Source organism: Lissotriton vulgaris, unplaced genomic scaffold (assembly GCF_964263255.1).
Source record: "Lissotriton vulgaris unplaced genomic scaffold, aLisVul1.2 SCAFFOLD_2368, whole genome shotgun sequence".
Classification (NCBI taxonomy): Eukaryota; Metazoa; Chordata; class Amphibia; order Caudata; family Salamandridae; genus Lissotriton; species Lissotriton vulgaris.
In genome coordinates, this window is record NW_028247528.1 from 121,704 (window position 1) to 137,767 (window position 16,064).

Consider the following 16,064-nt stretch of genomic DNA (forward strand, 5'->3'; position numbering starts at 1 on the left):
GATTACATAATCTGCGCGGTAGGCGCCAGTGTTGGGCAGGATATGTATGCGGATGTCGGCGGGAGGCTCCTAGGGTCCCGAAGCTCTCCTAAGCTGCGGCCATCTTGCATGGTCGCTAGCCACGCCCCCCGCTTGTGGCCATTTTAATTGAAATGTACTGACTGTAAATGGCAGTGCACTCCCACATCATTATTTAGTCATATATTTATTAAAAGTGTGAGTTTTCAAACATAAACTGAGAAGCACTCCTTTCCCCTTCTGATGGCAATGCTATTAGTGAACTAAAAGGAAAGCCGGGTTTCATGTGTACCTATACGTGGGCTACATTTTAATTTTACATGGAGCAAAAATGTAATCTATTGACTCAGACAAAGGAGTCTTTCTCCAGCAGACATGTTTAACCTCCATATTTGAAGGTGTCTCATATGTGATAATGATGCAAAGGAAACTGGGTGGAATAAAATACTTGCCTAGAATCACCCAATTTGAGCGCAGTTTATGCTTCATGTGCATTACTATTAGGTTGAGAGATTATTTAACTCACTAGTCGTGCAGGTCTGGTAACATTGTTATGTTGTTTTCAAGGTCTGTGTCTGCACTGCTTACATACTTTACATATTGCCTTTGATTTAATCTTGACTGCTTTGCGTCACGATACACGGGATTGATCACAAGCTTATTTAATTTGTGTGTCATCTAGCAGGTTTCCAACTCAAATAATAATCTACTTTCTGACAGATACTTTCACTGGGACAGAGCTTGATTCCAAGACACTGACTGGCCTCAAGGCACTCCACCCATTCCTGGCACCGCCCAGCGTTTGTTGTTCCCGGAGTCCTTCTGACACTGGCCTGGCAGCCCTTACTTCAGTTGCAACCGCCCGGTCTTGCAGGAGTTGGAAAAGGCTTGCCTAGGTGAGATGCAGCTGCTACATGTTCTCCTGCTCACATTGGTGGGTGTTCTCCTTATCGCCTGGCTTCGTAAACTGCGATGCATTGGCCAATACCTCCCGCCTGGACCCCATCCACTTCCCTTCATTGGAAACCTGTGGGAACTGAGTTTCCAACTCCATGATGGGACCCTCTCCCGGGTAAAGTATTGGTTCTTTCTAGAGGTTTTTGTTGTTAATGCTTTGCTAAGTCGGAACAAGTTGTGTCATATAGGACCTATATGATGCCTATATATGTGATACTGTGTCAGCGTATTTTAATATTTAAAGGTCACAAGACAAAATATAACAACGGTGGATCAAAGATACTTCACCTCACTGTAAGTTTCAATACATTAGGGTCCCGTGCATTACTATTCCGGTACCTGCCTAGTCCATAAAGATCCACAAGATATTTGTTTTATTCCTTGTTTGCTTTAAATCCATATATGTACAAAGCATCCCTCCAACACGTTTCGTTCACAGTATGTCTCATGAACTTCATCAGGGCTCATATGCATTGAATTCAAATAGTCACATCTCTTTTTGCATCGGTGAACTCATTTATCAGATCAATAGATGTAAAATTCATAATGAGTTACATACTTCTTGTACACAGGGAGTCCAAATATAATTCCAGATTGTTGTCCGTAAGTAAAGTACAGTGTTGGGGATACAATAGCCCTAGTTCTGATACCTTAATATGTATCTCAGCCTTCCCCAAGGAATAAAAAAGGTAAACAGTTGTTTGCAATTTGCAAAAATGTACTTATTTGCACTTTGCACTTTTATGGTCATTTGACCGAAATAAAGTATCTTTCATACTGGATCTTTCGACAGAAATAATTGTATGATGCAATCTTGTGTGTACTCGTCCGTAACAGGAATACATTGGTGCTGCGGCTAGTCAGTAGACATAGATTCCTTTGGTTTCACTCAGTTGGTACTACTGGCGTACTTTATATAATTTTATTTTCTTTATTTATTTGAAAAGTTTTATATAGCGCTGGCCAGACCCGGAGGGATCAGAGCGGTTTACATGAGGAAGAACATTAATTCATAACATAGTTACAAAGTTACATCAGTTCCTAGAGCGTAGTTACAAGAGTTACATGAGTTACAAAAGCAAAGCATAGATATAAGGGAAAAACTGGCAAGGGGAGAGAAATTCGGGGGACAGAGGGATGGAAACAAGGGAGGTAGACAAAGAGTATTGCAGTAATTTTAATATTTAAAAGGTGTATCTAGCAAGTCAAATCACCTCAAAGTTCCGGTGAACAAAAAGAGACCTAGAACTTGACACATTTAACCCAAAGTTCTTCTGTAAGCAGTAAGTGTTACTTTTACTTCATACTTGAGGGTCATGAACTATGCACCTTAGGTCACCCCTTTTTAGATCTTTCTGTAAGAGGTTATGTCATCAACACTCACAGATACAATGGGTTGGTTATGAGTCACCCCTATCAGCCACTGATTCTTGGTTTTCACATTGTGAAACCGCTCACAGGAGTGTTGTGCAATTATATTTAAACAACAAGAGAGAAAGGGAAATGTAGAATACTCTCACACCCCTTGGGATAATCTTTCAAAAACAACTAAAGAGTATCTTAAACTATAATACAAATAAAGCACAGAAGGAGAAGGGGTGAGACAACCTGTCCTTACCACCGCCACCCAAGAGTGCCCTACGCAGAACATGGGCTGTGTCAAATTTAAAGGTTGTGGATTCCCAGTGAGGAAAAAGGAGCCCTCAGGCACCCACACATGGTAGGTAGCCGTTTGTCTTCATCGGGTTCCAGTTTTTAGTACGTGTAATAATACAACACACAAGTGGAAGTTAAAATGAGTGTAGACCACTCCCCCAACCAACACTTTTAATAGAGGGGTGATTCAAACTCAATTAAAAACAAAGTGAAAAGATCGGACACATAAGGGTTAAGTAAATTTGAACCCCTTGTCCTAAAAAGCGGTCGACATGTTTCAGCTTGTGATTCCTATTCGACTCAGCATTCCTCAGGACCAGTAATGTATTCTCACCCAAAGGGAGGCTTATCCTAAAGAGCCTACTCACATTGGGTGGAAAAATTATTATCTGTTAATACGTGTTTACCAACTTGGAATCGCTGCACTGGCAAAACTCAGGTGCAAACCCTCTAATCTCTGAGGGATATGGAATCTGAAAAGAGACCAACAACATAAATAAATAATGAACAATTGTACATATTCCTCACTTTCAGATTTTGTACATAATTATCACTATACCTTTATACTACCCATCACCTACCCAGTGACACAGTCAAATCAATGTGTGCAGATTAGCAACCTGCCCCTAACCGTTCTATAAAAGGGCAAGTCCAAATCCGAGTTACTAACTACCATCTTAATAGTAGTGACGATTGTCTTACTGGACTGATGCTTTCACGCATTATCCGAAAGCTCTCGAAGGGCATAATTCGCCTGAATCTTGGGTTAATATTCTTGCCCATGGTCATTGTGTATCAATCAAATTAAAAGCAAAAGTTTTTCTTTGAGAAGTGATCTAGAGGCCATCTGTACTATACATCCCCAAGCTTTATTTACATCACGCCTTAATAACAGGAAGACTTTAGTAGATATTTACAACACTCGTCATCCTCTCAACTTACTCGTTTTGTTTTCCAACCTTCTTCCTAAGCACATGGAAGTAGAAATCTTCACCTCCGGATCTGTATGGAAACACAAACCTCAAATCCTTTCCTTTCCAAAGTCATCCAGGTGGAGTTATTCTAACATTGCTTTTAATGCCTGTACTCAGTGGGGGTAACCTAACTAGTCGTACATTCTCATGGCGACTTACTCAGTTAATCCTGTAACTCAGCTTCCTGAGCCCGCATCTGTTTCAAAGCGAGAGTCAATTACCTGCTGTTCAGATTATATTTATCAGTCGTTGTATTAGTGTGGCCAAAATTCGCTGCTGCATCTCTACTCCAGGTAAAAAGCACCCCGAACAAATTACGCATTGTTATAATAGCGCTACTTGTATTAGTGTGGCCAAAATTTGCTGCTGCATCTCTACTCCAGGTAAAAAGCACCCCGAACAAATTGCGCATTGTTATAATAGCACTACTTGGTGCTCACATCAAAATTAGCCCTCGTCTGCTACTCTGCATGAAAAGGCACAATCACTCTCGCGGGGCTTAACCCACTATAACCTACACCAATATTAACTAGCGCATCGTTTGAATAGCGCTTCTTACTGCCTACATTTAGTTTAGCTTGAAAAGCCTTTTCCGCATAAATGGACACTCAAACACACATGGGGTATCATCTTTTACTTACTCGCTAGCTGACGACTCCCCGCCTTTCCACCTAAACTTGTTCTCTTCCACGGCTCGTATATAAAGAACTGAACGAGTATAAAGACAATATGCCCCAGTCTAAAATCCAACAGTTCCAAAAGAATTTAAAGAAATGGTCGCATGCTGTAATGGCTGGATTTTCTGTTTAGATGGGATCAGCCCCCAGGGGCCCCTGTGACCCAGCCAAAACGTACTCACCTTCCCTTCTTAGATCGTATTTACACTGAGTAGGTATAACGATGAATATACAGGTCGCACCTAAGAATGGGGAATGACAATATATATATATGGATTTTCTACAATATCTTATTCACATCAGTTGGCCTCGCGGTCGCCTCGACCCAGACCGTTCTACCCCAGGGCAGATCTGACACACAATCCGGCGTGTCTACACACGGGCCTGCAGAACCCAATGCTCCCTTTTCCAGCGTTCGCGATCCTGCGAAACATAAACGCCAGTATCCCCCCTGACGCTCTCACTTAGTCTTATACCACAATCCGGTGGCTTTACACGGCAGTATCCCTCCCGCCGTTCTCATTAACGCCGCATATCAACGACGACCACATTCCTATGAAACATTATTGGGATGATATCTCGATAGTCTACTTAGGATAAAACTACAATAATAACTTTGGATATGGGTCCAGATTGTATAGTGTACTCGTTGCTTTTGACATCAGAGGTTCACTCACTCCCTATTTGTGTGATCACCACTTACCTGATTGGGATTACTCGTCCATTCATGCGCCTAGCTTTCACCTAGGAGTTGCGTTTACCAAGATTGAACATAAGCACCAGGCACACGGTAATTCTATATGAATTAGGGCATTTATTAACCATAAACATAAATCACATTACTATGCAACATTACATTTGCACAAGAAATAAAAGAGAAAGATTAGGGTGCACGCACTATAAGGATCGGTTGGACTTCACCTGGTTAATAGGAAATCGGGACTCGGCAGTCATCTAGGCTCCTGTCTCGTCTCTGGGTCCTGGCTCGCCTTGTAGTCACCCTCAGCCGTCACAGGTACACGTCTGCACTGATAGGCTCAAACTCGTCTGCTCTCCCTCAGGACCTCGGAACCTTGCTGTTAATTAGCTACCGTCTCTCTCTCTCTCTGCATTAGTGCGCTCCGCGCCACTTCTCGTTCAGTCTATTTTCAGAGAGTTTCGGTCTTAAATCTTTCTCCGACTTCAAAGATGGCGACTTGTCCACCATGAAAATGAATAATGGTAGAGATGCTAACGGCTAGATGCCGCCTACGGACTGACTGACTGAAAGACTAACACCTTCACTAATATCAAAGCCCGTTCCTTCATGGAAATTCACGGCCAGTAACCTGCCGCCCACCAAATTCTTGTACCTCCCCGTACCAAGGACACTTTCCCAGCCGGCCGGCCTGAAGTTGTGTCTTCGGAGTGGAGAAAAATACATTCCTTCGATAAGGGTCAGCCTGAACCGGTTCTCTCCAAGCGAACAACAGCTTGAAACTAAAACATTACACTTCACCTAGAAAGCCTTCTCGAGCTACCAGGCAGAAAGCAAAATGGAGTCTGTCTCGCTTAAGGCCTACGGAGCCCATAATATACATAGCTCCATGAGAAACAGATCGGCATGTTAGCAAATGAGTAAATCATGACTAATACCCATATATCTAACCCCTAACTTAAATTCATAAGCCTTACTCTAAGGAAAATGGCACGAAAATGCCCTTATATCTATAAGACAGGATCCCTGTCTATCGGCCTAATCCCTATGCTATGAGGGTGATAGGCTGGAGTCACTCTCCATCATTCTCCTTCTCCAGAGGGCTGGCAGAAAGACAGCCATAACATTACACCCCTTGACTCCAGTCTATTTACCAATAACTAAATGGAACTAACGTCAGTAGACGAATAATATGAAACAAAACTAACTGATCTACGACTCTTCGTAACTCTAAAAAATTGTAGCAGGGAAGGGATACACTGAATGAAGCAGCAAATCGCTATAAGGACACAGACAATAATAATAACCCCTCCCAAAATTTGTCGTAAAAAATGCATGTCAGGGAGCCAATTAAAAAGCCAGTCAAAGAAACCCTGATCTATGTGTTCCCTAATTTCTGCCGTCAAGTCGTGGAGTTTATTAATATGGGACTGGATATCTTTAGAATGGTCAGACAAATTAAAACAGCATAGACCTTCAAATTCAGAGCACTCATGCCCGTGTTTCAACAACAAATAATCGATAGCGGCACGATTCTGCAAAATAGCTCTACGTTCACCTTGGGAGTCCAATAATAAATCTGATAAAACAGTAGACGTTTGGTTGATCGATTTGACCATCCAGCAGGCCATTTTGCCGATTGTTTTGGCATTATAAACGGCCAATGCCGGAACACCAATTATAGAAAAAGCTAAACCAAGATATTCTGATCTAGAAAAAAGATGAACAGAGGAATCACAGTCTTCATGCAATGACATGGAGTCTCGAACAATACGGGAATGTGAAGGAGGATGTGAAGAAAACATTAGCAAACTTAATCTAGTGATGGCACATGGGCCACCAGAAATATTCGCAGGAATATAGGGCCAAGATGAATTCCCGCATGAAAAGAGCCATCCAGCCGGCAACAACATTGAACGATAATGGCTAGTGGCAACAACTAAACTTTTGCAAGTCATATTGTTCTTCACTGAAAAACATGAATTAGGAAGTCTTTTCATACATAACAAACGCTGGTGAAATGAAAAAGTAGTAGCGGCTTGGAGTTTCAACCGCAAACATTCAGAGATGGCTTTAGGATTACAGGTCATCATAAAACAAAGGTCACCAGGGGTAATGTTAAAAGTAGTGATTCTGGAATTAAGTGGGACATCTTGGTCTGGAAGAAGAGTACATGAGGGACAATATTCATGGGCCAAGAAGTCGCCCAAAATGACATTAGGTCGGGCACTGGATATATTAAATACATGACGAAGTGTATCAGTAGATGCGGGGACAGCGACCAAACAGGTCGATAAAATGTCAGTAACGCTCTTCATGGGGGTAAGGCAAAAATGCGGAGAGTTCGTCACTCGCTTCGCGAGTGTGATCCAGAAATTGGAGGACTTCTGCCACGCGGATCGCGTAGCTCTTGTTATCCCATCACTCGGCGTCGGTAGATCCTCTCCTCTCCCGGCGTAGCAGGCCAAAAGGAGTCCAGCGCCAACACATCCTGCAGCAGCAGTCCAGAGAATGATCTGAAAGAATACAAACACAGGCCTTACTCATTCTCGTAAATAACATTTGTCAGCTGGGACAGCTTCCCAGCCATCTTTCCCTGGCTTCATCACCAAAACGGTGTTGTCATGACCGGTCGCAATAATATCAGCCTGTTCAGGAGGATTTTTAGGCGATTGCACCCATATTTTAGCTCCAGGAAGATCAGATGATCCGAAGCCTTTTTGTCCACGCACAGTTAGCAACGTTGGGGCAGAGCCTTTTTTGATCTCACCACTGAAGACAGGCATAATCAATAACTGAGCAACACGGTCAGACTTTTTGATAAACAAATCCATCTCACTGCTATTAAGCAAGAGAACCTTAATCTCTCCCTGATAATCACTGTCAATCACACCACCAAGGACTTGAACACCTTTCAGGGCCAGGCCAGATCTAGGGGCAATTAATCCAAAACTACCGGCAGGTATAGAGACACCAATGCCAGTTTCAACAATGATTCGATCCTTTCCTGGGAAGTGTGCATCATTTAAAGCATGCAGGTCGAGGCCTGCGGAACCTGGGGTTGCTCTACATGGGGCCAAAGCACCGGGGGTAATTTCCCAATAAGTAACAGTGGTAGCAACAGAATTAGGTTTAGCATCAACATGTGGAGGAAACAAACGCATCAAAGGAGATTCAGCATGCAACAAAGGACGATTATTAAGTATTAACAAAGCTTGATGTAAGACATCTCTCCACTGGCTGTAACGGTCATCAGTCAACTTGCGCAATTGTTCTTTCAACAAACCATTCATTCTCTCAATCAGCCCTGAAGCTTGTGGATAATATGGAATGTGAAATACCCAGTCGATATTGTTTTCCATACAGAATTCCTGCACCAATCTACCACGAAAGTGGGATGCATTATCTGATTGAATTTGGAATGGGACACCATAATATAAAATAATCAGCTCCAGGGTTTTAATTGTATTCACTTGGGTAGCATTCTTGCAAGGGAAAGCGACCAAAAGGCCACTATAAGTATCAACTGCTGTACAAATGTATTGACAATTTCTGCTCATGGGGAGCGGACCAATATAATCAATCTGCCAAATTTGGGCGGGCAATTTACCTCGATGTAAGTGACCTCGAACAATTTGAGGCACCTCTTTCTTTCTAGAATGCTGGCAAATGGGGCAATGTAAAATGGCATCTTTAATTAAAGAAAAGGGAATATGAATTCCTCTATCAGCAGCCCACCTGTTAGTGGCTTTCTCTCCAAAATGTCCTGCTTTCTGATGGGCCCATTTCGCCAATCCCGCCAAATCAGAATCTTGCATGTCAACCACTGCCTCAGAAAATTTAGACTGTTCATCTGCAATGTTATGGAAAAATTTGTCAAGGGAGTCGATTGGAGTATGAGCATCCACGTGAAAGATTGTTACAGTACTCTGCGGAAGCAGTTCCCAAATTTCTTGCCACAATTCTTTACCCCACAACTCCTTAGAATGCAATTCCCAATTGTGCGAGTGCCATGTAGGCAACCACACCGCTAGTCCATTTGCAGTGGACCAAGAATCAGTGAAAATATGACATGTACCTGGTAACTCTTGTTTCAAAACTTGGTAAATCGCATAGAGTTCAGCATATTGACTACTCTTACCGTCTCCAGTTGTGCTCAACAATTTCTTAGTAGTCGGGTTATAGGAGACAGCTTTCCAATGTCTCTTGTCACCAATGAACTTCGCAGAACCATCCGTAAACCACACATGTTTTCTATCCTCCACGGACAGATCATCAAATGATTTACCCCACTGCACGGGAGACTCCTGCACTACGGGAACCGAACGCTCACTCTCAGCTTCATTGGAGGGCGCCTGCGCCACTCGCTCATGTAGAACCGCAACACCTTTCGGACCCACACGTGCCCTGTCCTGAATGTACCATTTCCATTTAATCACACTAGCCTCCTGAGCATGTCCAATTCGATGGGACTTCGGTGAACTCAAAACCCACTGCATGATGGGAATCTCAGGCCTCAAAATCACAGCATGGCCTAAAGTCAATTGCTCGGTGTCCACCAGAGCCCAAAAACAAGCAAGCAACTGTTTTTCAAAAGGAGAATAACGCTCACCAGCCTCTGGTAGCTTTTTGGTCCAAAAACCTAATGGCACTTTTTGTCTGCCCTGCTTTTGCCACAAACTCCAATTGGCATACAGACCTTCCACGGACACATTCAAATCCACATTACCCTCACTCACGGGCCACAAATCCAAAGCATACTGAATAGCTTCTTTAGCCAAATCAAAAGCAGTCTGTTGAGGTTCACCCCACTCAAACGCATTCTTTTTACGAGTGACTCGATACAGTGGAGCCAAGATTTGACTCAAATGTGGAATATGTTGGCGCCAAAATCCAAACAACCCAATAAAGGATTGCGCCTCTTTCCTATTTCTGGGAACAGCAAAATCAAGTATTTTACGTTTAACTTGTGGGATCACTTCTCTGTGACCTTCATGCCAATTAATTCCTAGAAATTTCACAGCTTGGGATGGAGTTTGTAATTTATCAGGATTAATTTCCCAGCCTTTTGCTCGCAAACAGTCAATGATCTGATCTAAATGAGACTGTACTTGGTCTTGCGTTTCACCTTGAATCAAAATGTCGTCAATATAATGACAAATCTGAACTTGTGGAATCGTAGGCACTTCAGACAAATGTTCCGCCACCAGCCGGTGACAGATTGTAGGGCTATGTACATAGCCTTGAGGAAGACTCCGGAACGTCATTTGACGTCCATTCCATGTAAAACTGAATTGTTCTTGGCATTCGGGGGCAATTGGAATCGAAAAGAATGCATTAGCAATATCGATAGAAGCATACCATGTACCAGGATGCTTTTGAATTCTCTCAATCAATGTAACAATGTCGGGCACTGCCACAGTCAATTTAGGTGTATGTTTGTTCAATTCTCGATAATCAACAGTCATGCGCCAAGAGTTGTCACTTTTGCGCACGGGCCAAACAGGATTATTCCAAGCGGATGTGACCGGAGTAATGACTCCCGCGTCAACCAAATCCTGAATCGTAGCTGTAATTTCTTCATGACCACCTGGGATGCGATATTGTTTCTGAGAAATCACTTTCGTTGCTAAAGGGATCTTAATAGGTGGCATGCGTAAACGGCCAACCCGTACGGGTCTGGTCGAAATGTACTGTCTAGTACCAAACTGATAGTAACCATCATCCAAATGCAAAGTCATACCTTTCAAGATGTCAATTCCAATAATGTATTCCAAAAGTGGCACAACCAACACAGAGTATTCTCTACGAGGAATCCTACCAATTTTAATCTCAAGTGCAGTTTGAACTGCGGGCGTTTCTTTACCACCCAGGCCGGTAATTGTGAAAGATTGTCCATGAAATTTTCTCGACTTACCATGAATTAAAGTGGCCTCCGCCCCAGTATCAACCAACGCTCGGGCCCTTTGGATATTACGATGTTTCCAAAAAATCTCAATATCTACATATGGTCTGTAATCTCTGTGGGCCCACCTGCGTACCGGAGCTTGACCTATTTCCTAGTCATTTTTCCTGCGTTCAGTCAACCAAGACAGATCAGGGTAGATGTTTTCAGTTTTCTTCGGCATCAGAATTTCTTGTTCATATCCGTCTCCAGTACGAAACGGATTAGTATCATGTTCAAAAAGTTGTGAATTACGGTCAGAGAGTCTATTACGATCCTCCCTCCTTCGTATATCAGGGGAATAACTCCTTGCATCTCTATGTCTGCTAGAACCACGATCATCTCTTCCCCTTTCACGATCATCCTCTCTCCCCCTCCCATCACTACGACGGGGGGAACCACCACGTTCTTGGCGCCGGTCATCACGGCGATCAGAATTCACACGTCGTCTCTCATCACCACTGTCATCCGAACCACGATCATAATCATTCTTTCGCACACGACGGGCACCTTCCTTCCGATCCAAACCACGCTTACGGAACAAATCCCATAGGATATTATTGGGTTCACCATCAATCTCTTCCCTTTTCACACCATCAGCAACGAGAGCAAGAAACATGTCACGTCTAGAGAACTTATAGTCCCCACCAGTACGACCCTCAGGTCGGGATTGTCTTTCAGGTTTAAACCATTCACCCAGCTCACCAAGCTGACGAACAGACTCAAGCACAGCAGACAAAGGATTGCCAGTTTGATTAATCAATAAAGTCATCATGACCTGCTTGTAAGCAACAGGAGAAGAACGGATAATGCGATTACGCACAGAAGATGTTAAAAGACCATCCAATAATCTGTCAGCAGTACTAAGGAAGATACAGGTTTTCATGACTTCTTCCTTCAAACGTTGCGACGCGTCGCGCAGAGTATACCACGGCTTTTCATCAGAGGGCCAATCAGACTCAGTTGGATATTTATGATTACAGCCATCAGACGCAAGCTGGAGCAAAGAAGTTTGAACATTACCATTAAAATTCCGAAAATGGTCCTGAATAGTAGAATCAGAACTCAAAGAGCAAAATCGTAAACAATCAACGGCATCGAGCATAATACCGGAAGCGCCAAGCTCATAAAGGCGCACCATCCAGGTAAGCAAGGTCTCACCAGGTCGTTGTTTAAATCGTTGCAGGATGTCACTGATCTCCTGCTGAGTAAAATCTTCAATACAGTCAAGAGCGATACCACCCGGATTACCAGGGGCTTGTTGTAATTTCCGTCGAAAAATCGGGTGAGCAGAAACTGCGGGAAGAGCTTCCGAGGAAGCCCGCATCTTAGATTTAACATCACAATCAGGGCAAGCCACGTCGTCCGCACGGGAAGAACGAGCACGGTCACAATCGGGAGTTGAATCAATGCACGAAGCAGATTTACAATCACGTCCGGAGCGAGAAGACTCGCGCTTGTCACCCTCCTCTGCCGAGGAGTCAGAAGTATGAGAATCCCAGATATTACCGTCCCACTCATCGGGGTTCCAATCCATTCCAGCTTTTGCTACAACCATACGCACTTTGCGTGAAGACACACGTCCACGACGATGTTTATACTTATATCGTGCAATACGGACCGCAGCCCTTTCGGCAATGGTCTGATATGTTTCAAGTTTATCGGCAAGCAATTTATTTTGACAACGCAACAAAGTGTGCGCATTTTGCAACTCGACACACTGTCCTTCCGAATCTTTAAACTGTTTCTGTAGTTGCACAACCCTCTCATGCATTATTCTGTATGCATTAAGAACAATCCACCCTCTGCGTCCTAAAATAGGAAGCTCATCACCCTTCACTACTGGCGCTTTCTGTAGGCACGAAATCACATCAGCAGGCTCCGCCTGCTCCAAGAATGAAGACCAATTTTCGCTCAAACCAGTAGAATCAGCCCACTCACGGGCCAAAGCCTCGTAAGGCGTAGACTCCCAGCCGGGAATCTGAATCGGTAATTTGAAAACCGACGATGATTTTTTCACAAACATAATGATACACAAAAAATATATACACAATTATAAACAAAATTTTATACGTACAAGCCGAGCGCAAACCAACGAGATAAAAACAACACAATGCACACAGGCTTCGTAAACAGTTCGTGACGCCAGATGTAATGGCTGGATTTTCTGTTTAGATGGGATCAGCCCCCAGGGGCCCCTGTGACCCAGCCAAAACGTACTCACCTTCCCTTCTTAGATCGTATTTACACTGAGTAGGTATAACGATGAATATACAGGTCGCACCTAAGAATGGGGAATGACAATATATATATATGGATTTTCTACAATATCTTATTCACATCAGTTGGCCTCGCGGTCGCCTCGACCCAGACCGTTCTACCCCAGGGCAGATCTGACACACAATCCGGCGTGTCTACACACGGGCCTGCAGAACCCAATGCTCCCTTTTCCAGCGTTCGCGATCCTGCGAAACATAAACGCCAGTATCCCCCCTGACGCTCTCACTTAGTCTTATACCACAATCCGGTGGCTTTACACGGCAGTATCCCTCCCGCCGTTCTCATTAACGCCGCATATCAACGACGACCACATTCCTATGAAACATTATTGGGATGATATCTCGATAGTCTACTTAGGATAAAACTACAATAATAACTTTGGATATGGGTCCAGATTGTATAGTGTACTCGTTGCTTTTGACATCAGAGGTTCACTCACTCCCTATTTGTGTGATCACCACTTACCTGATTGGGATTACTCGTCCATTCATGCGCCTAGCTTTCACCTAGGAGTTGCGTTTACCAAGATTGAACATAAGCACCAGGCACACGGTAATTCTATATGAATTAGGGCATTTATTAACCATAAACATAAATCACATTACTATGCAACATTACATTTGCACAAGAAATAAAAGAGAAAGATTAGGGTGCACGCACTATAAGGATCGGTTGGACTTCACCTGGTTAATAGGAAATCGGGACTCGGCAGTCATCTAGGCTCCTGTCTCGTCTCTGGGTCCTGGCTCGCCTTGTAGTCACCCTCAGCCGTCACAGGTACACGTCTGCACTGATAGGCTCAAACTCGTCTGCTCTCCCTCAGGACCTCGGAACCTTGCTGTTAATTAGCTACCGTCTCTCTCTCTCTCTGCATTAGTGCGCTCCGCGCCACTTCTCGTTCAGTCTATTTTCAGAGAGTTTCGGTCTTAAATCTTTCTCCGACTTCAAAGATGGCGACTTGTCCACCATGAAAATGAATAATGGTAGAGATGCTAACGGCTAGATGCCGCCTACGGACTGACTGACTGAAAGACTAACACCTTCACTAATATCAAAGCCCGTTCCTTCATGGAAATTCACGGCCAGTAACCTGCCGCCCACCAAATTCTTGTACCTCCCCGTACCAAGGACACTTTCCCAGCCGGCCGGCCTGAAGTTGTGTCTTCGGAGTGGAGAAAAATACATTCCTTCGATAAGGGTCAGCCTGAACCGGTTCTCTCCAAGCGAACAACAGCTTGAAACTAAAACATTACACTTCACCTAGAAAGCCTTCTCGAGCTACCAGGCAGAAAGCAAAATGGAGTCTGTCTCGCTTAAGGCCTACGGAGCCCATAATATACATAGCTCCATGAGAAACAGATCGGCATGTTAGCAAATGAGTAAATCATGACTAATACCCATATATCTAACCCCTAACTTAAATTCATAAGCCTTACTCTAAGGAAAATGGCACGAAAATGCCCTTATATCTATAAGACAGGATCCCTGTCTATCGGCCTAATCCCTATGCTATGAGGGTGATAGGCTGGAGTCACTCTCCATCATTCTCCTTCTCCAGAGGGCTGGCAGAAAGACAGCCATAACACATGCTAAAGTATATCCCTATGCAAGTGCTGAATACACACCACCTGACCGCACCAATTATAATTCTGATGTTTCAGATGATTCCAATTCCAGTGGGTCAAGTGTAGGGAGCTCTGACAACAAACAACGAGGGAGAGGCCGAGGCAGAAGACCACAAAATAACCCCAATTGGTTCCCATATCAACAACAAGGAAATGGAGGTTTCCATCTAAATCCTTATAGCCATCCACCGTTCCCACCACAGATGGGCTGGAACCCACACTTTGTACCACCCCCGCAGTTCCAACAATATGTACCCCCCACATTTTTTAGGGTTTGGCAAGAGAGACGGGGGCAAGAGACGAGGAGGGAACCAAGTCCATTGGCATAAAGCTCATTCTCTGCTTCTGGACCGCTTGTGTGAAGTCCGGAAAAAAACTGATGGATGAGTTTTCATATTTCAAGGGGCCCCCAGATCTGGAGGCCTGGAGGACTGCATCTCTGTCCCTAAAATTAAATATTCTCACAATCAAAGGTCGAGGCGGGGCACCGACACGCGGTCTACCTCCGGGAACTCTCTGCGCTCTCTCGACGGTAAAGAAATTGCTCAGACCTTTGGGTTCAGATGATTAAGTACCAGCTCCTCGACGAAGAGATCCGCCGCTTGCCCCTCCGCCTTTTCCGGTACTCCAATAAGACGTACGTTGTTCCTCCGGGCCCGTCCTTCAAAATCTTCCAGTCTACGGATAGCCAGATCATTCGAGGCCTGCAAATTCCGAACCTCCGTTTGCAGTTCGGTTACATCGTCAGTAAGACTAGCAGTCTTGATGTCAAGTGATTTAACTTTCTCACTTGTCTTCGTGAGGTCGGTCCGAATCAGATTCACCTCAATTCATACAGTATCCAATTTATGAGCCAGGGTTTCCATCTGTTGTCCCAGAGAGGACTTGATACTATCAATGGCGACCATCACGTCTTGTAGCGTCGGCTCCGCTTCCAGCACAGAAGTTTTCTTCACTCCTTCTTGCGACTTTCCAATTCCACCAGGCGACCCTTTAGTCTGTGCATATCAGTCCATGTTATTAGTTTGGGTATACCTTCCACCTCTGGTGGACTTCAGTTGTAAAACTGAACTCATTCCCTTGAGATGTATACAGAAAGAGCTAGAACGTAGCCTCAAGTCAAGTAAGGCAGTCAAAACTGATGCAATCACAAAGATAAAATACAGCAAAATTTATTAAACAAATTAATAATAAAAACAAATCAGCCTATGAATCACGAAACAGGCTGAACATGAT

General features: G+C 43.9%; 1 protein-coding gene across 1 annotated transcript in view; it reads left to right on the forward strand.

Annotated features, from left to right (window-relative positions):
* Nucleotides 1-900: 900 nt before the first annotated feature.
* Nucleotides 901-16,064, forward strand: part of LOC147665151 (cytochrome P450 2J2-like) — a 137,408-nt gene continuing 122,244 nt past the window's right edge. The window contains exon 1 of the mRNA XM_086949729.1: nt 901-1,090. Coding sequence (XP_086805855.1) covers nt 920-1,090 — 171 coding nt within the window. The 5' untranslated portion in view covers nt 901-919. The remainder of the gene's footprint in view (nt 1,091-16,064) is intronic.